Source organism: Tachypleus tridentatus, chromosome 13 (genome assembly GCF_004210375.1).
Source record: "Tachypleus tridentatus isolate NWPU-2018 chromosome 13, ASM421037v1, whole genome shotgun sequence".
Taxonomy (NCBI): domain Eukaryota; kingdom Metazoa; phylum Arthropoda; class Merostomata; order Xiphosura; family Limulidae; genus Tachypleus; species Tachypleus tridentatus.
Genome location: NC_134837.1, coordinates 51,261,819 through 51,283,777, shown reverse-complemented (window position 1 = coordinate 51,283,777; position 21,959 = coordinate 51,261,819). Strand labels below are relative to the sequence as shown.

The window sequence follows — 21,959 nt, the reverse complement described above, 5'->3', positions numbered from 1 at the left end:
CATTTAATAATAGAAAAATACTAAAGCATAAATTTATCTCCACAGTAGTAGTTACACAATTCTATCAATGCTATGATTATATAAGAAAATTTACCACAGTAATGTTTATAGACACCAAGTGTTATAGCTATTATCAAACAAAAGAAAAAAATATTCATCAATTGTATTACAACAACTTCATAAAATACAGGAATTTCTTATTAATAATTTTAAAATGTTTAAGCTTTGCACAGATCTTTGGCTCATCTGTTTGTTGCTAAATACAAAGCTACACAGTAGGTTATCTGTGCTCTGCCCATTGTGGGTATTAATATCTGGTTTGTAGCATTACAAGCCTTCAGACTTACTGATTCAGACATGTGTGATTTATCAGCCCTTCTAAAAGCAAAGCTGTGTTGTCTGTTGTATTTCAAAGCTATAATAAATAGCTTATTTTGTAACATCCCAAAAAATGTGCTTTCCATTGTCTTTAAAAGGTAGTCCAACTTTAAAAATTGTTTTCTAGTTTTCCAATTTTGCCACTACATATCTTAGAAAGTTCATTGTGATGTAAGCTTAAATTAAGTTTGCTTCAAAGATTTATCTTTATTGGCCAGATTTTATGTGATCCGTAACTTTTGATAAATAATAGTTAAGATTTCTTAAAAATGAATTTTGAATCTTAAAACTGTCTAAATATCTTTTAAGTGTTATCTTCCATTTTCAGGTTGCTTAGTTAAACATGAAATGGTCAAACTTTCTCCTTCTATTCTAAACCTGAGATGAAAACCACATAAAAAAATATTACAGGTGATTGAATATAGTAACTTTTTCAACTCCTATCCATTTTTCTAGTACCAAACATTTACTATGAAAAAAGTTAAAAATCTAAAAAAAATCAACTGAAACTACAAGAGACCATTTGAATATATTTCCCATAATGCATTAGTTTGTTTGATTCATTTTTTAAATTTTTGTGCAAAGTGACACAAGGGTTATCTCTGAAGAAAGGCAGCTAATCACCATCCACAACCAACCCTCAGATTATTTTTTTTACCAACAAACAGTGAGATCAACCATCACTTTATAAAGCTCTGATGGCTGAAAGGGTGAATGTTTGGCAAGATAGAAATTTGAACCTGTGACCAATAAGCATCAGAGAAACAATATTTTTCTCAGCTATGCTCATCCCTTTAAACTAAACAAGAATATTTTTTCTTTAAAATAAATAAAATTTTTTACAGTACTGTAGACAGCTTCAAAATAGTGTGTAAGAAATTATCATTCAGGGTACTCTCATTCTAATCCATTAACATGAATAATTGGTACAGACAAAACACTTGAAAGTAGTTCACTTAATGCATCAATAGAAATCTTTCAAGATGTAAACTTTTCATTTCACATGCTTTTCTTAGGTTATTTGCCATTATAAAAAGAAAATATTACATCAAATACAAGTAAAAGGCTGAGCATCTACGTTTTCTTCATTTATCTGTGTATGTGCTTTTGAAAAAAAAAGTTCTTTGGAGTAATCTATTAATGTTACAATTCTTTAGTGTTAATACATTCTAACTTTTTGCATCTTTAAAAATACTTACTTCAACGAGAATCGATCATATCTCTGATAATACGTCAGTCCTTGCAAAGCCTGTTGCATCAATTTGATTCCTACTTGAATCTACAATAAAAAAATATTTTGAAGACGAAAATCAGGACATGTATATACATAACAAAATGAATATGAAAAAACAAAACTATTACTTTATTATGTCATGAAATTGAAACTTTAGATATGAAAGGATGATGACTTTAACCTGAAATGACTACTCAACACTTTAATGCTACAAAAAAATTAAGCTGAATATGTGACAAAATACCAATTACTTTAAGCCATTATAAAATAAAAAATATCCACGCCTCTCACTTCTTCCAGCCATGTTAATTACGTCAATTATTTAACGAGGAATTTGTTTTATCAAACCTAGTTTTAGGACTTTTCCACAACCATGATTTAAAAAGAAGCTGTTTTCCAGGATTTCCAGTATTGTAAAATTTAAATAACATTTTCTAATAGTTTCAGGATATTGAGGATCCATTCAAATCTTGAAGTTCAAACTGTATAAGAAAGATGTAACAACTTGAAGTTGAAAAAGGAAGTAATGACTTAACCTTATGTCAACAGATCAATTTGACCAAAACAAAGATACAAACATTAGAACTCTGAATTTCTCAGTGTAACTTCACAAAAATCAGCTATTTTTTTTAGTAAACATCAAGCCTGATGTAATCAAAAAATAAAAATAGTTTAACAAGTATTTATGCTAAAACTATGCTTGTGAATTTCCAAAGCCTTAAACTAATCTGAGTGCAAGGCAATTTTCATTTTCATTTAAGAATAAAAATACGTCTTTTCACCTTACAGTTTTATATTTCATTTGCACAACTTTTAGAACTTCTTAAATGAATATAAAAAGTTTTTAAGGTAAAATATTATACTTTATCTTTTATTTTCTCTACCCTAACACTATTACTAAATCTTCAAAGAACACTACAATGAAAATCTGAAAATTATGAAATGAAATGAATATTACCTTCTAATTTTTTTTAATATATTTGTTTCAACAACTTCAATTAATAACATTTACAATTTCAACTGATTATCTTTTCACATCTATTTAAATTTTGTGGTTTTATTAACTGACTGGTGTGAAGTACATAGTTCATCCATTTCTGAAAAAAAAACACATCAGAAGATTCTCTTACAATAACATAACTCACAATATGAAATTTTGCTCTAAGTTCATTGTCTGAAGAAATACCTCATACAACAATTGTAACTGCTATAAGCAATAATTATGCTTACACACATCAATCATTTCTTTTTGACAAATGTCTGTTGTTGTCAAATTCAAAAGAATGGTTTCCAGTTTGAAACAGAAAAAGAGCTTTTTCCATCTGCTTTAAAAAAGGCATCAAGTGAAAACATACAGTTTTGAAAAATGTCTTAATAGTTAATGATACATAGTAGGTAGGTAGGTATTTCATGTTTATTGGCACAAAGCTACTAGGCTATCTGTGCCAAACAAGATGTAGTAGACTATAATTGTATATGGAAATAAAGGTAAAAATACATAAAATATGTAAAGTTAAGACCTGCCAGGAAGACTGAAGCATTAAGCTCAAACTAGCTGTCAGTCACCTGAAGTTGGCCTTTCCAGTCCTGGGTTCAGGCCAAAATAAAATTAAAACCTTAAATTAAGTTAAAAAGACCAATTGCTCTTAAAAATGTAAAAACATGGGTGAGGCAGCTAGAATCACCTATGACACTGGCTAATGTCAAGGGCAAACCTACCTTAAAAATATGTTAAAATGACATTGTCATTTGTTGTAATGATGGCATGATAATAAAATATGTACAATTGTGACCTAAGTACCACACATTAGTGCATCAGTGCCAGGTAAAAGGAAGTGGTGAGTTAAAAAACTGTGACCAATGTGTAGCCTAGCCAAAACAAGTTCCTCCCTTTGATCTTTACAAAACAAGATGGCCAAAGCTAAAGGCTTGATTTGAAAAAGCTTATTATTTTGTTGCTCACTCCAGGTCGACTGCCAACTAGTATATTGTCGGGTTTTGATAAGTGGACCATAGTCCATGAATGGAACAGGTACGGTGATGATAGAGCCAGAGCAGATGGACTTTGCCGCTCTGTCAGTTAGCTTATTCCCACAAATACCAACATGACCTGGTATCCAGAAAACTGGACAGAGATAGATGATAGAGAGAGATGAATCAGTTTGTTTTGGATACTGAGAAGAATAGGGTGGTAATTAACATGGAATGATGTTAGAGCTAATAGACAGCTGAGTGAATCAGTATATATCATACAATTTCTATATTGCATAGTATCAATATGATTCAGGGCAAGAGAAATGGCATACAATTTGGCAGTGAACACAGAAACTGTAGAGAGGATTCTGTGTGCTACAACCAAACTGTAAGAAAACATGGCAAAGCCTACAGAGTCACCTTATTTTGAATCATCTGTATATATGGGAATGGATGGATTGTTTTAAAGATGTTCAGCAAATAAAGAGCAATATTTCCAATCAGAAGTACTGGCCTTCCTCAGATGATTCAAAGATAGGTCACAATTGGGAACAGTAATTAGCCATGGTGGAAGAAGCCTATCTGAGAATTAAGGTCTGTAGCTCCTCTACAGATAAAGTCAAACCTGATTTCTGGGAAATTGCACCAGTAGCACCATCAAGTGCAATGGGAACTACCACAGTCAATTTATTGAATTTATAATGACAAGAAATACACTTGAACTAAAAATGTATTTTCAAGACAGTTGATATGAGTATTAAAACTTTAACAGATAAGATGAATATGACTTAAGAAGGTCAAAACATTGTTTTGTACTTTATTTTAATAACATTTTTAGTATCCATACCAGCCATCTTGAGAATACACTAATATACTGAATTGCAAATTCATGCAATGTTCTTGCAAATTCAGTAACGAGACACAAAAGAAAAAAATAAAGTTGAAACAACTGAATGCAAATGCTGAAAAAGAAAACTGCTAGAAAAAAATTGAAATGGCAAAGAAGCATTATCATAAACAGTTGTTATGCTGGAAAAATCCCATGTGTACATGAAGATGTTCCACTTGAGAAAGTGAGAAATTAGCAGGAATAGCAGATGGAGCTAGCTGCAACAACAAAGGTGGCAGAGTACTATAAATGAAGAGAGTATCCACATGATATATACATCTTCATTAGTGGCACAAAATTGGGATGGGGGTAAACAGACTGGTGCCCTGAACATAAACTTTTATAACAATGCTTCGAGGGAAGAAAGAATATAGCTTTTTGTGAGAAAAGGCAAGAATGCATCAGAGTTGACACTATAAGAGTTAAATAACTGTCTAATAACATAAAATGACAAGGACAGATGAAAGAGACTATTGAATAAAACTGATATAATTAAAAAAATTCAAAAATCTACTAATTAGTAAAACCACAGTGACAGTATACAGCTGACAGAGTTTTGTTTTCTTAAGTTCAGAGAAAATCAAGAACTTATTTAATATTAAAGTTAATTTTTCATTAACTCTCATTTATATCCTCGAATTAAAAGTTTTTAATATGGTGTAAACACTAAATATAGGAGTTGCTAAATATAAATTAAACTCTTTCCCAAAAATTAGATTTATGTTTTTATAAGTTCAATGCTATATACATATAAATAATGGTGATGAAAACTGAAAGTTTTTCAATATAAGAAAAAACATGGTTAAATCTGGAATAAATAAAAAGCAAGTTAGTTGAATACACAGTGCACTGCTATCTTCATGGTACTATTTAAAAAAATTTCATATGATAAAAAGACAGAAAAATCACAAGATATGAATATCAAAATTTGAAATATTTAAGAAAGTATATCTTATTTCTTTGGCAATATTAAAGAAAAGTCTACTTCTCAAAAGTTCCCTCATTTATCAAGTTTCTTGTTTTGCAATTGTATCATGTGTTAATAAGTGTTCTAAAAATCAACATTTTCTACATTTTTTTCAATTTATTTAAACAGGTTCAAAGTATTATATATTACAAATAAAACGTACTTACTGCATCATTATAACGGTTTTGGTTCATCAAGATGTTGAATATTTGTAAAAGCTCTCTCTAGAGAAATTCAAAGGATGTAAGTAAATACAATTTTCTGAAATGTGATAACTTAAACATACCATATATGAATTATAATTAATTACATCTATAAAAACCTTTTCTAGTTATTTTTTAATACTCAGTTTTCAAAGCATGATGAATAAATATTTTATTATACAACATCTACTACCAAACATTGCCTTTAAATTTTACTTTAATGTACAGCATAAATTAATATTATTATATATGAATAAAATTTTTATACACAATTTGCAACATTCACTTTATTAAGTAATGTCATCTAGTCTGAGGGTAAAAACACAGAAAATCCATTAACTCTCTCATTACAGACTCGGTATTGAGGTCTGATGTCATAACCATTTGGTGCTTGTTAGTGTTTTCATACTATAACTTTTAATATAGTGTGCATACCTTCACAAACGTTAACATTTTAGACAGAAAACATTAAAATAATACTTACCTCTGCTGACACTGTAGCTATTTCTCATTCACCCAGGTTTCCAGCCTTTGCCCAGTCTTATAAACCTTGCTTGAAAACCTACAAAATTCTAATTTGCAAATTCCTCCATCAACCTCAATGAGCCCTCTATCTAAGAACAGTATGTAAGCACCTCATCTTAATAATGTAATAGCTTTTTCTTGACAAAGCATTTGGGTTTCTATCAACAGGAGTGTTGTGATTATTTTCTATTTATATTGTAATTTTGAACATGGTTGTTTCTATGGTTATATTTTCATTTATATATACAAACACACTCACATTACTTAACAAAAAAACCTTGGCCTCATATATATCTCCATCTTTCAACAGATAACATCACACACAGCTCTGAAATAGAGTGATCTCTTCCTTAGTTATTGACCAACACCAGAGAGCAGAGATGTGGTAGAAATATTCACTCAGGAATTCATACCTATCAGTGAGTTTTTTTTTGGTAAGTAATGTATAAATACAAATGAAAATATACCCACAGAAATGAAAACCACGGTCAAATTCACAACGTAAATAGTAATTAATCACAATGCTCTTGTTGAAAGGCTTGTTTGTTTCTGAATTTCATGCAAAGCTACACGATGGCTATTTGCACTAGCCATCCCTAATTTAGCAGTGTAAGACTAGAGGGAACCCACCACCAACTCTTGGGCTACTCTTTTATCAATGAATAGTGGGATTGACTGTCACATTAATATGCCCCCACAACGTTATCAGGGCGAGGTGCTTATGTACAAGTAAATAGAAGGTTCACTGAAGTTGGTAGAAAACTTTGCAAATAAAATTTCTCCTAAGGTATTGAAGTAGGGTATAAATGACTAGAGCAAGATTTCAATGCTTAGATAGGCAAAGATTTAAAACCATGGACATTTATTAATAGCTATAGTGTCAGAAGATGGTAAGCATGTTTGGGATATTTGTAGATTATCAGTACGATGACAAATTTTTATAGACAAAATATTAAGTTCTTTAAGTAACAATTTGCTTCTGCTTTTTTTTTAACACACACATGCAAAGCAATTTTTACTTTAAGGTTAAAATACTTTAATGCATCAAAAAATTGTCAACACACATGGAGGATGTAAAACAAAATTTAAGATTTATATATGCATTTTGAAATAATCAACTATTATAAGTTACTCTATCGATATTGCAAAATTCCCCTGTAATTTATCAGGCTTACTTACTAAACTGTATTTGGATATTAAAAAAATGATGTTTTTCAGACTACATGTTAACTTACCACTTCCTTCCAAGATTCAAGACAAAGAAATAATCTTGAGAATTTTTTACCTTCTAAAGGCTGAGAAAACCATGCTGGGGATATTCTGAGCTTTTGATTGGTTATTTACATGCCACACACAGAAGTACATGTATGTTAGCAAGCACTTTCAAAACTAAAAGATATGAGAAGGACCCCTCATGTTTCATTCAAAATATAGAAAAAATAGGAGGTTGAAATTTCATATCCTAGTTTGTCAATATTGGTAATCTGAGTTTCTAATTCACAAGAAACTACACTTGGACATCACAAACATCCAATGTGAATCAAAGTAGCATTCAACAAAACCACACCATGTACAAAAGTTGACATTTAGTATTTCTTTTATATTTACTTTTAGATTATGAAATTAACTAAAATTTAAAATATAATGTACAATGTAATGTAATTCTTGCAATTCATTCATAAAATAGTAGAAAAATAAAATTTTGAATGTAAGTCTACAAACATAGACCTGTAGTGAGAGGATTAATTTACTTTTCTCTGTCCAAATTTTAAGATTGCAATTAAAAATCTTCCATTACTAGTACTATCCCAATTAGTTTTTAAAATATTCATATCACACCATCTCTTTTTTAGTTACTTGCATTTTGCAATTAATATTTTTAATTTTAAAAAAGGCCTAATTTAGATTAATCTTTAGTACTTTAAGCATTAAATAAGAGAAAGTGTTTTATTAAATATAGAAAATTCCTCAAAATATTAAACAATTACTTATTATAAGTTCAAGAATAATCATAACTGTTCAAGAACAACAAATCACAAGACATTTCAAAAGCTATTCAGAGTTCTAACTGCTTAGCTTGATAGATGTACAAATTTTCCCTCATAATATTAAACAAATAAATTATTCATACCAACTGTTCTTCTTTTAGAACAATATAGGGAAGTAGAGATAACTACACTTACAAGACAACTGAAATATGGTACCACATACAAAGTTTACATAAAAATCTAGAATAATCTGCAGATACTTGTAGGGCAATACATTCATCTAACACAATAAATTTATTGAATGGTGTTAAAAGACGAATATTAAAAACAGTTTAAAAGTAAAACATAAATGGAAATAAAATAAATTAATGTGACAAAAACTTAAATGCATATATATACACAAACAAAAGGAAAAATGTTTCCTTAAACTTATTGTCACATCAGTTTATTTACATATTTTGTGAAGACATACTTAAATTTTAAGAAATTAAAAAACAATAAGTGTGATACACACCTCTCTTTCTGGTGTTAGGTCTCTAAAAAACAAACATTGAAAGCTGTTATCATAAACATAAAATATAAAATACATAGCACATTAATAAATTATTCAAAAATAGTTTTGTTTGGAACTAAAACAATTTAATTTACAGAGATAATTTACTAAACATGGATTTAAATTTTAATACTTAGATAATCAAATACGAGTAATTCTTCTCCTTGAGGGATTCATTCTCAGTTAAACTGACCAATATCATTTAATTTTAGAAAATAAAGCATAACTTATTTAGCATAAATATTTGCTTTTAATTTGTTTGGTTGAAAACAAGTTTCAGACTGTTCTGTTTACCAAACATTTTCATTCTGCATAAATTATTGTTAGTTTTTATTATTAACCCCCTAAATCATTAATGGAAAGGTTTTTTTTTCATTTTTGTAGCAATGCTTTGACTAAAAAACAAACCAGCTCTGATAATGCACTTAAACTGTGTGTAGAATTTGGTATGCATGCGTATGTATATATATATATATATATATACACACACACACACACAGGTGCAGGTGATGTTTAGCACACATAGATATATGTATGGATGATAAAGGGTTACCAGTATATGCCATAAAAAAAGCATTTAACTTATTCTACCTGAAATGCCTGAAGAAAACTGAGAAAGTAGACTCTCTCTTCAACTTTACTTTTAAATGGTAATGTTCTAAAATTTGCTTGATGTTAGTCTCCACAGCTAATGCTTGCTGTCTTGCATCTGTCCCCAGAAATTCAAAAGGAAGAACTCCCTAAAAACAAACACACACACAACTTTTGAGTGAAAATAAAGAACAGTTTTCAGAAATGTGTAAAGCACTCTAAATCTGCTATATCCAATGCTGACAAGGCCTGTTATCCAGTACTAGGGTTCCCCAGACCAGCTGGGATATGACAGAAATAGTGGTAGGCAAGACATTTATATTAGTAAATTGCTTGACAAACAACTATTAAGATGTTATACATACGAGATTCACAGTAATACTGTTTTATGAGTGACTGTGTTTCATAATAACAACACTTTAATACAAAGAAAAAAATTATATGCATCCATCTTATAGTGGTAAACTGTGCAAAATCTTTTCAGATTGGTATTTTCATCAGATAGGTATGAGTGTCAGTATGCACACTTGTTCTTCATAAGTATATTATTTTAACTTTCTCAACATTGGCTCAAACAATCTGACCTCTATGTACGTGTTTGAAGTTTTTATAGATTTCAATATAGTGTGTACATCTTCACAAAATTGTCAGTTTTTCATTTAACACAATTCTTTCACACACAAAAAAAAATCACATATTTTAGAGAAGTATTTTTAGTAAACTAAAATAAAGATTTGTCCATAAATATATTGAGTAAATGTTTAGAATAGTCAATGTGTAAAGTAATTTTCATGTTAAGATTAAAAATATTTATCTCAAAAATCTCAAATTTCTTTTAAACCTCCTGAATAAATTTCAAACTTTTTTCCCTATAAAACTTTATATTTTATGTGTTATTTTAACCTACTCTATCACTATACAGTATTAATAAATTTGACTAACCTCATAACAAACAAGAAAAAATATTTCCTTACCTTTATTTATTTCGAGAATGACTTCAAATTGTAACATAAAACTACATTTGTTTATCCTAAGTAGCTTTAAGCTTGTAACAGTATACATTTATTTATCATTAAATGTTATTGTTTTATTACCCTTTGAACCACGTCTAACTATTATATATACGGAATGTTCATAGAACTTTCACGTGCAGCTCATGTTACACTATTGAATTACCTAATCCACAAGCTACTTGCATGTATGCTTTACGAAACATTATTACTATTATTTATTTTACCTAATCTAAAAAGATCCCTATTTTAAATTTTAGTTATTTTATAATAATAAATAAAGAACAAACATCAAAAACAAGATATAAAGTACATACCCAATTTTCCATTTTCTTGCTGTTGAATGTGAAGGACAGTCAACCCTACTTTTTTTAACACTAATTGTAGTAATGGAATAAACAAGTTTTATTTAATTGAGGAAAAAACGTAGACTAATAACATGTATGAAAGTAGACAATGTCCCCTAACTTTCAAAATGTTTCTGGCTTTCTAATCATGCAATAAGAACTGTTACAAATTCATCCAAGCTAGTTGTTAACTTTCTGAAGAGAATGTAGCTGTTACTCTGAGTGAAAATGATGTTCATCTGTTCCCATCACAATGTTATAAAATATGCCATTTGACCTTCTATTGGTTTCAAATAATATACAATTAAATACAAGGAAAAAACTTTTAAAAAATCCTTAAAAAGAGTGTGTCTAGGCAATGACAATTTAATTTAATTTCACACTTTTCTGAGGGGCAGTGGATAAAACAGAAAAGATACATAGAGAAAATGTGTCACATGTTACACTACGGGAAATTTAGGATTTTTAAAAATATTGCCTGATAAAATTAGGAATTTGTATACTGTTAAAATATGTATTATTAATTAAGATTTTATGGTATATTAACTGGAATAATGTAAACAAAAAGTAGTTTAACAAATCTTTTAATGTAAGAAACACTAAAACTTTGTATCTTGCACAGTAAAGGATATTTGTAGGGATAGGGTTAATACTTCAAAAATACCCAACATCAGTATTAGCACTGAAGGTGAATTATTAAAAATGTATGTAAAAAAATTAAGAATTTACTTCCAATAAGTTATTGTTTAAGGAGATTCTACTGATCCAAGACATGGATATTCTTAATCAACTTTAGCTTCTGTTATGCAGATTTCACCCCACTTTGAAACAAAAATTAATAAACCAAATTGGAACCAAACTAGCCAACAAAATCAAGAACAATATATGGAAAAGCCATGATATTGTATAAAAAACCAAGTAAAACTGTAGAAAAGACCACCTTCAGAAACAACATAAGATTTTCTTCCTTTCGAATAGCATAATATTTTACTTACGAATGAATTCAATGGATTCTGCATTAGATCAATGTCAATGTGAATGAGTGAATGTTTATACTATACTTTTGAATGCGTAGACCTATCCATTAAGATATTTCTGTGAAACACCATTTCTTTCACAGTTGAACTATTTACTAAAACAAGTAGCAGTTGTCTGTCAAAGACTTTACACTTTATTAGCTTAATTAATAGAATACATGTGATCAAAATGCAATTCAAAACTGGAATTAACATGTACTCTGTCAATACCGTGTAGTTTAACCTTACGCAAGTACCTTATGTGAGGTTAAGAAGACCCTTAGTGGAAAAGTCAAAACATCAAATCCACTTTATCCATTGGGCAGTTGCAGTTCATTAAAATTCTCAAACCTACTACGTCTTTTCTGCCTAAAGTTCCACTGAAATAAAATGTCAGGGGCATATCAAGTTGGTTGAACAAATACAGTGAGGTTGAAAACTTATATTTTGGCTTCTGAATACCTATATGTGTTTGAAAACAGTTGAACAAACTGTAGCACATGACAAGTGAGTCAGAGGCAAAGACTGAGAATTTATTTACATATTTCCATCTGAAATTAAGACATTAAAACTTAATTATATTCAGTTATAAGCTAAGTTTTGATGACATGTTTTTTAAAACTTATATTAATAATAAATTAGTTTAATTACATTTTGAATCTAACTCTGTAAAAAATTCATGACATGCACATTTTGACTCTCATATCCATAGAGTTAAATTTAAAATAGTTTAACATGATTTATCTACGAGTTAGTACTGCTTAATTTTATTAGAGTAAACAACTATGTCCATAAAAGTGTATCTATTTTATTATTATTATTATTGATTTTAGAAAACTGTTACAAATATTTTAATGAAACCTGGATAGTAATGAATTCAGTATTGAATACATCATAGGTAGTTTTAAAGTTAATTCAGGCAGCTTTGTTTTCCCCTCCTCAAGAAATTCTTTAAGTCCTTCACTTGATGCCACTGAAAACATCCAGTGTTTTATGAATGTAAATTAGTTGGAAAATAATTTGAGCACTTATAGTGCATTAATTGAAAACTGCCACATTGAGGATTCAGTATTTCTCAAGTTTGCTGTTCTTCACTGTCATTTGCGTTTGCTGTTGTACTTTGTTTCTATTTAGTTTTCTAAAATTATTTCAGGGAGGTTTCTAACAGTGAACGATTACCATAGTAGATGTCTCTACTTTTATCAGTGGAGATTTATTCCAGTGATTTTCATACATCACTGAAATTGCATGTAAATATATGGGTGTATTGGGCTGAGGATCTTCTATGACAGGTGCATGTTATTTGTTGGCAATTAACTCGAACAATAAATGAGCGACAAGCACTGTGTTTTAAAATAATATATATTTAAAACAAGTTAAATGTATGGACAAATACTCTTCATCCTACAGAGATCAGAGCTGTATTTAACATTTTGAGTGCATACTTTAGTGTTATTTTACCATCACTATTCATATTTTTGTTTCACAAATTTACAACTAAGTTGGCTGGGTATTTTGTACCAAAACCTAGACAGATTTTCTATATGAAATGTCCTTAACCTATTTAAAAAATTATAAATACATAACATACATGATATTGTAAGCACATTCCTTTGTACTCAACACTTGTTAAGAGCATGTTTACACAAAACATCAGACACAAAACCAACTGGCTCAGTAAATAACCTTTGGGTGAAAAAAAAAGCAAAATGCAACCTCAAAGTGTGGAAAACATGCAACTTTGAACTGAATATATATCCATGGATGTAGCTTAAAATGTAGTCTCCATCAATAGTCATAAAGAAAAACTTAAGAAACATGATAATTAAAATTTTTTAATTTAAAAAGAGAGAATAAGAATTGTTATAAAAGCACAAAAACAAGTTGAATCAAATTGCAAATATTATATTTTCAAGCCTACACTAAAGGAATCTAAAAGAAAAAATAAACAAACTTAGTTGTAAATAGTGTCTACATTATTGTGGCATTCGACTTGTAATGTGAGGATCACGGGATCAAATCCCCGTGAGGGCATTATACTGTGACGGTCAATCACACTATTCGTTGATAAAAAAGTAGCCCAAGAGTTGGTGATGGGTGGTGATAACTAGCTGCTTTCCCTCTAGATTTACACTGCTAAATTAGGGATGGCTTGCGCAAATAGCCCTTGAGTAGTTCTGCACAAAATTCAAAAACAAAATAAAACAAATGAGCATTATTTAAAGTTTTTTAAAAAAATCTGGCTAAATCTAATGAACATAACTTACAACTGAGTTGACTGGTATAGGTATTCCTAACAACACAGATATTAGTGGAGCCACATCAGCTTGTCCTACATCTGTTCGACGAAAGACTGAGAGCTTCCATGCTACCAAGAATCATTGAAAAATGTTTTTTTCTTTTCACAAATATAAAAGGTGAGATAAATTAAAAGTTCATTACTTCATACTTAAATTTTCATGTTCAGGTTACAACATTATTGTGTATATCATTCAGCTTGTTATCAAGTTAATAATATTTTAACTTACAACTTACTTAACACAGGATCTCTCCCTCAACCATGGGTATCAGTGGTAGAGATCAAATGTAAACAATCCAGAATTTATCCAATTTTGGTGAAATTTAATCAAGATTAAGCATATGATATGAAAATTGCAATTTAGTTTCCAAACCAAACAAACACTAACCAAGTTACAACTGGTCACATCATTGCCAGAAATTGGATAGTTAATTATAATACTTCTTGTTTTGTAACTCATGGACATGCTGAGCAAGCTTTTTCCTTTGCCTGTCACTATACCTGTTTTTCAGACAAAAGCATCTTTAGTAAATAACTCAAAGTCTTATTGACTATGACTGGAGCTTTGTTGTTCTTTGGCATTTCATGATCTATCACCATTATTTCCTCGATTAACTGAAACTGCAAGGTTCTAAGACACTTGACTTACTTGCATTCTGTGCAGCTTCTGTGGATGCATGCTCACATTGGACTTTTTTTTGCAGCCTTTGTTATATATAAATCCATTTATTAAACCTAAAAATGCTGTAGCTACACTCAATAGGTTTGTCACTCACAAGAATAGTAGTGATAGCAGTAGTAGCCTCGCATCAGATCAATAAATCAAAAAAAAGGTCTTCAACTTCAAACAAACAAAAGAAAGGTTGCACAATTTTTTTTTTCAGGGTAAAAACAAACAAACAAAATGTATAGTAATAAATTATCATATGTGACCATTACTGGTAAAGTGATACAGTCACTTCAAAACTGTCTCTTTGACTGCACACAGCTTCTGATTGAAATACATTACCATCATATGGATAATGCTAGATAGATACAGCAGGCCCTGGAATTTCCAACAGTCTATGCAATATGTCATATAAACAATTACAAGAATATCTTATTCCTTGCCTTGCCAATCAAAAACACTGCTTCGACTGTGGTTGAAGAAGAAAACTTGTGTTAATTTCTAAGCGAGTTTTCATTACATTATAATGTTTTATATAATTTAAAAATCTTAACAGGTAAAATATAAAAACAACAACTACACCTTTCACTAAATTTGAAAGGTCCTCTGAAGAGAACTACATACAGCAAAAAGCAAAAAAACCTACTACAACTATCATTTGTTTCTTTCTTTACGACCTTTCATTCTTGCTTTTAAATTAATTAATTCTATAGTGTTGTTACTATTCCATTCCAAAATAACAGTGACTGTAGAATAAGATATCAAACAAAGAATTATTTATGTTTTTAGAAGCTATACCTTCAGAAAGCCCATCTCGGTACAAATCTCTTCCTGCACCAATGGGTCCTCTTACACCTGCTCCCCAGGCAACTAAGGGTGTCAAAGTTTCATGTGGATGACCCATCCCATGAGAACCTGGATTAAAAAATACAAATAAATATACTATAGTAGTAGCATACTTAAAGATTATGTTTACAGTGCATTATATGGTTTTGAGTAGTTTTAACACAACTGTTTTCTTGTATGACATTTAAATAATATTTACTCAGCAAAAGAAAAAACTAATTCTAAAATAATAAGTACATAAAACAAAATTTATGTTACATATTAACATACTCTTACTGAAATAAAAACATGTCTAATTGTACTAAAAATAATGATCAAGTTATCAGAATCAAAATCTTCTTTTACAACAAAATAGAAAATTACCCCAATCTGTCATCCCATGATCAGATGTAAATATAAAAGCAGTTTTATTATCATGGTCAAAATATTCACTGAGCAGATCCACACATTCCTTTACACCTTTATCCACTGTGCGAATGTTTTCAAGGTATTCCCTAAAGATAAGGCAAACAATGAATTATACCAGCTGAAGTTTTAACTTCAATAAATGTTTTAGTAATCTTCTAAAACTTTTCATGTTAAGGTCCATCAGATGACAAGTATACTTTTAATATTTTATAAATAAATGCCATAAAAAATAGTTTTTAAAATACAACACTTGTGTTTGAAACTGTGTAAAAAGTGAGATTTATTGTACAAAATAAGAGTATTTTATAAAAAGCCTACACAGTAATGAAGATTTTTTTTCATTTTTGATTCAATAATTGTTCTACTTTCAATAGTTAAACAAGTTTTACTTTCAATAGTTAAACAAGTTTTTTTAATTAACATTCTGTGCACAGCATCAGTACATTGGACCAACAGTGTATTAGCAAGTGTACAGACAGTAACATTTACTGTATATCTGAATTTACTAGCTGTATTTTCATAAAATCTAGTTAGCTTTTAGGAAACATTACAAACATGTTGCACATAAAATATCAAATTTTCAATAAAGTGATTCTACTTCTAATGAAGATTTGTCTGTGGATTCTGGAAGCTTTACAGAACCAATCTGAGTAAAAGGTGAATTTCACATCAAGAACACAAATTTTATATTGTATTTGCATAATACCTCTAGAACTTCCTAAATCAATAGGCTTTTTTTTGTGAATGTTTGTATTTTATTTTTTATTTTCTGTACTTTATTACTAACTGTGTGTATTAAATGTATTATAAAATAAAACATTTTAAAATATGAAATAAAATGAGTCATAGCTTTTTCTTCTCCTTTCAATATTTATTTCATGACAGTTGGTTTTTCTTATCACAATTGTAACTGTTAACCTCTTCCCATATGTTTTTCATTTGATTGTTCTACTGCACCCAATGATGCTGTTATTCTTCTGTCCAATGCAATAAATCACACTGGCAGGTCATTAGTTAGGTACTGTAAACATCACGACTGAAGCACTTGACCAATATAATCTTTGCAAACCATACAGTGTTATGCCTTACTTTTTGCAAATTAGTTGTTTAAAAGAAAAAGAACCATGTACTTTTATGTATGCATTTTATAATTCAAATATTATTACATAATGACAACAGAATGTCACAGCACTACTATGATTTAACTGGCTTTCTAACTAAGCTATAAACAGGTTAAGATTCAGAGCTCAAGAGCAAACATAACACTTAAACAATCAAAAGGAAACAGTCACCATCAGACTGCCAGAAATTTCCATAATGAGAACCTTGTAAATTAGAAAAAGCCCTTTCTACTGTTTACCAAACAAAAACACATAGTTTGATATATTCCTTCAAATTTAAGATAACAGATCAAAAACATAGGTGACTCTAATTTTATATTCTGACTTATAATTACTTACAGTTGATGGTTCTTAAAGATAGGGTAAAAAGATATTTTTTCAGTATATTTTAATTACACATACATACTTTCTTGTGACACACATGCAATAATGTGCAAATATTTGAAAACCCTTTAATGACAAATACAAAAAAATCTCACAATGAATAATTTATATCTGCTAATTTTTATTATAAACAAAAGACAATAAAATGTACCAGATCTTAGATTAATATGTACAAGATAACCCACAATGAACTGTTACCTAAATAGAGCTGAATCAGCTGAGTTTACAAAGTCTTAGAACAGTGACAGTTGCTATGAGACATGAACTTATATACTTTAAATGGTGTCCAGCAAAACTAAATCAATCAGAAAAGGTACCTTCCTTGGAAACACTATAATCCATTCTTGATAAATAACAAACAGAAAAATAACATTATCATGTATTATGAGAACTTTTATGTAACAGACATAAAATTATCTCAAAAAGTTAATATTAACCAAGTTGAATCTCCTCCCATCATTCTAAGCCTTAGTAAAACTTTCTCTCAGTTTAATGTTTTTGTCTTACTATTTTTATAATGTCAACCCTCTTCCACAAAAATATTATTCTAAGACCATCCCCATGATATAGTGGTTTCATTGTAAAGGCAGTATCTTGATATTTACTGTATTGTTTAGTTTTGCTTGAATATCCAGAAACATTAGTCACGCAAGTATAACAGTCAGATAAATGATCTTGGAGCTCATGCCATGTCATGGGATCTGTTAAATGACATATCTGCTCTTTTCTGATTCAGTCATTATTCAAGTCATATGTTCAAACTGAACAGTACAGACGTTGAGCCTAATTTTTTTCATAGTAATCAACTGTACACCCAAAAGACTGGAAATAAGCTACCTTTACCTTATGTGTGATATTTTTCCTTAGCAAAACTGTAACATATTTTACCCAAGTGTAGCAGAAACAGCAATTTCAGACTTTACTTGAACAAGAGGCAGCCAGCATTTGAGCAATTTTCTAAAAAATATGAAAAATTTATGTTTACAGAATTAGAATTTAAGGTTTTAAAAAGCACACTTTGACAGAATTTTATTATGTAGTGGATATGATGCGAGGAAGAAGACCGGATCTTGTTTTGACTCTGTGGGGAAACAAGACAATGTGAACAACTGAGTGAGTGAAAGGGCAAATGAGAGAAAAACAACCGACTCTGTTCCTTTAATACTCAATCATGGATCATTTTTAATATTCTAACACACTGATCACATGAGGGTTTCATGATTCCTGGGCAAAGTAGGAGAGTGGAAAAGTAGTAAAATGGCACAATTTACTACAACAATATCAAGAACAAATGACATATTTGAAAATCTATTTATAATTTTACACTGATACAGTATACAGTCAATGTTTGAAAATATTAAAAAATGTCTGCCCATTGAAATGTCCAAGTAAATTTAATTTCATAGCATAAATCTATTTTACTGAGTTTACTGTATGGTGTTTCACACAGTGCTGATAAAATATTGAGATTTTATAATAACTCAAAATCTAGACCACCATTAGATTATCCCAAATTACATTCAGTTTTGTCCAGTAGCAAACTGTTTGTTGTTCAGTATTATTGGTGCATACTACTCACAGGCATGTAACTTAATTCTTAAAGTATAATCTCACAATGAAAATTTAAATAGCTTTATTATCAATGTATGTTGATATGCATACATTTATAATTAAAATTATTATATTATCTAAGCTTTGAATTTTTGGTTTGAAAAATAAAGAAATACTGATGATATGTCTGAGCTCTAATTCCTCAACTTAAAAATTTAACTTCTAAAAACAAATGTCTAAAACTGTACCACCAATCTTTATTTGTTGAGATATCAATAAATTTGTCAAACCCAAAGAAACTCCAACCTTCTTTTTTGAGTTTGTTTGCTGATCAGATTTATGTAGTTAGTAAATGTTTATAATCAACAGAAAAAAACAGATTGTTTTCTATGTAACTCTTACAACATTGCATTCCATTTATTTGCCATAATCTATTAATAAGAATTGGTTTTCGTTGATCAGGTTTGGAACTCCAAACAGTAACAGAATTTATGTTATTTATAAGTAGAATGACTGATAAATTATAATATTGTTGAAACCTTCTATTCTAAGTTGAATACTTATGTTCTCCATTGTGTAGCTTTGTGCTTAATTCCAAACAACAACTACTTATGTTCTAAAATGTATATCTAAAAGCTAAATGACTTTTCCTCAATACTCCAGTCTGTAAAACTAGTATGGCTCAGGGGAGAATGCTGATTATTTTGACTTGAGCACAAATGACTAAAGTACACAGTAAGTAATACAAATCCTTGTTTTATAAGTAATTTTTAATTTTTGAGATATATTCTGTAACAAATTTAACTATAATGTAAAAATTATAAACTTCTCAGCTTTTACTCATAAAACTTCTGTAAAATTCAAAATGTTTAAAATTACACTAGTGTGATCACCAGTGTAAAACATGACCTGGAGATCATATTGTTTACACAATCTATGGGAAACAAGTAATAAAATCCCACTGTGATTCATTGCTTTTGATGCAAAGATTACTGCTCCAGTGGGTGGAAAGTACTACAATAAAACTATAAATTAAAAAGAGAACAGATATGAAACAGTTAACACTTGAAACTGTTACAATAAATAGTTTGGAACTTCCACATCAATACTGCAGGAAGTGCTGGGAAAAATGATAGTCATTTTATTTTATATTTTCCAACTGTTCATTTCAAGTTACATTGATGACTTCTCTACAGTTAGTATTAAGCAAGAGAAAATAATAGATAAAATATAAAGTGTTGCAGAAATTTTTTAAAAAACTTTTAATATTAATTTAGAATGTTTAAGAAGTTATATAAATAAAATATGAAACAAATATGAAAATAGTTATTCTCAACATCAAAATGACCTTTTACTAACATTAACTCACTAAAGGCTTTGGAAATTCATAGACAAATCTTTAGGAATAATACTTTACTAAAAACAACTTTTTTTTTTTTTTTGAGAAAAAAAATTTTACTGTTTATGAAAACTTTTGTAAAATCATGTAGTAACTTTAGATTTATAGCATATAAAGATCACAGTTCCAAGTTACCAACTTCCTTCTCAGATGTTTAATACTTACACTGAGCCAGGACTGTGTCCATGACCGTTTGTATCTAAACCTAACAAGTGCAGGAAAAATATAACACGATCTTGAGATACCATATCAATCAAAGTGCTGTTTTTCTTGGCTTGAAGAAGAAATTCCTTGAAAAAAAACAAACAATAATGATATCAACATTCTGCTGTAACCAACAAAAAATATTTTGATAAAAGTATTACGAAACAATCTTCTGAAATACTTTTCTCTGTAGAAATACATCATATATATCAAATAAGTTATATATTATATGGGAAATTACATTTTTCATCAGGTTTACTAAGTTCCCTTAAGAATTAACTAATATGAAAAAACTCAGGTTTTACAACATGTGTAAATGTGTCTTCTGATAAGTAGCAATATACAAGATAACAAAATTCATGTTCACAGGATTTCCACTTACTTTATTTCAGAATGTCCATTTAGTCCCCACAATCCTTCAGCTGCTCTCTCTAATGTTCAGTTGACTGTCTAGAGAGACTGTCACCACACACACACAAAAGAAAAACAAACAGGGAAAAAAACAAAGAAATTCAATTTACAGTGTCTGTATTGTTATATTTTCAGGTAAAACTGATATATGCACAAGTATCAGATTCATATAAATCCACTGATAACTGTAGGGTTGACCAGGTTGGTTGGTTTGACGTTTTATGGTGCAACGCAACTAGGCTACCTGTGCGAAACATTTGGTAAAAAGTTAAATTAAAGTAAAATTATTAAACTTCATTAAAGGAAATTAAGGTAAAACAAAACAAAGTTTAATTTTTGAATGAAATACATAAATAACATTAAATCCAATTTTTATATCTAGTTTACAGCAACACAAGTTCTAAAGGACTTTCTGTTGCATAACTGTAATTATCATAGCTTGCCAGGAAGACTAAAAGGTAAGTTCAAAACCTTTAGTCACCTGAAGTTGGCCTTTCCAGTCCTGGTTTCAAGTCACTTGACGTTATGGCCATTTTTTAATTTCAAATTGAACCAGATATACTTTGATTCTTAAAGGGGAATCACATTAAAAAAAAGGTCTTATGTATAGATTAAAAAACTTAAAACAATTAATGGCCTTTAAAAAACTAAAAACATTTCTAAGGTGGACAGTGTGACCGCCAATAACACTGTCTAACGTTACTGATAGGCCTTGGCACAAAACGTTTAAAATGGTGCCGTTACTGAGAGTCGTAACAATGGCAAGGCAGTAAAATGTGGCTGATTGTGACCTGAGTGTTACACAGACAACACACTGGTGCATCAGTCCCAGATAAAACAAAACAATGAGTTAAAAATCTGTGACCAAAGTGTAGTCTAGTTAGGACAACTTCCTCTTTCCAATCCTTACAGAAGCAAGATGGCTAAAGTCCAATAGAGGATTTTATTCTGAAAAGCTAGTTTTCATGTTGCTTTCTCCAAGTCGACTGCCAAC

At 29.7% G+C, this 21,959-nt stretch overlaps 1 protein-coding gene across 5 annotated transcripts in view; it reads right to left on the bottom strand.

Moving 5' to 3' along the window:
• The window catches only part of LOC143240184 (GPI ethanolamine phosphate transferase 1-like), a 76,710-nt gene that overhangs the window by 33,125 nt on the left and 21,626 nt on the right, over positions 1 to 21,959 (bottom strand). For all 5 annotated transcript variants that reach the window (XR_013021613.1, XR_013021612.1, XR_013021614.1 and 2 more), the window contains exons 4-11: positions 20,516 to 20,640; positions 15,851 to 15,981; positions 15,440 to 15,556; positions 13,943 to 14,043; positions 9,303 to 9,451; positions 8,673 to 8,694; positions 5,610 to 5,666; positions 1,578 to 1,657 (exon numbers count right to left, since the gene is read on the bottom strand). Coding sequence is in view for 1 of the 5 variants with exons in the window: in XM_076482242.1 (XP_076338357.1) it covers positions 1,578 to 1,657; positions 5,610 to 5,666; positions 8,673 to 8,694; positions 9,303 to 9,451; positions 13,943 to 14,043; positions 15,440 to 15,556; positions 15,851 to 15,981; positions 20,516 to 20,640 (782 nt within the window). In the remaining 4 variants the exon portion in view is untranslated. The remainder of the gene's footprint in view (positions 1 to 1,577; positions 1,658 to 5,609; positions 5,667 to 8,672; positions 8,695 to 9,302; positions 9,452 to 13,942; positions 14,044 to 15,439; positions 15,557 to 15,850; positions 15,982 to 20,515; positions 20,641 to 21,959) is intronic.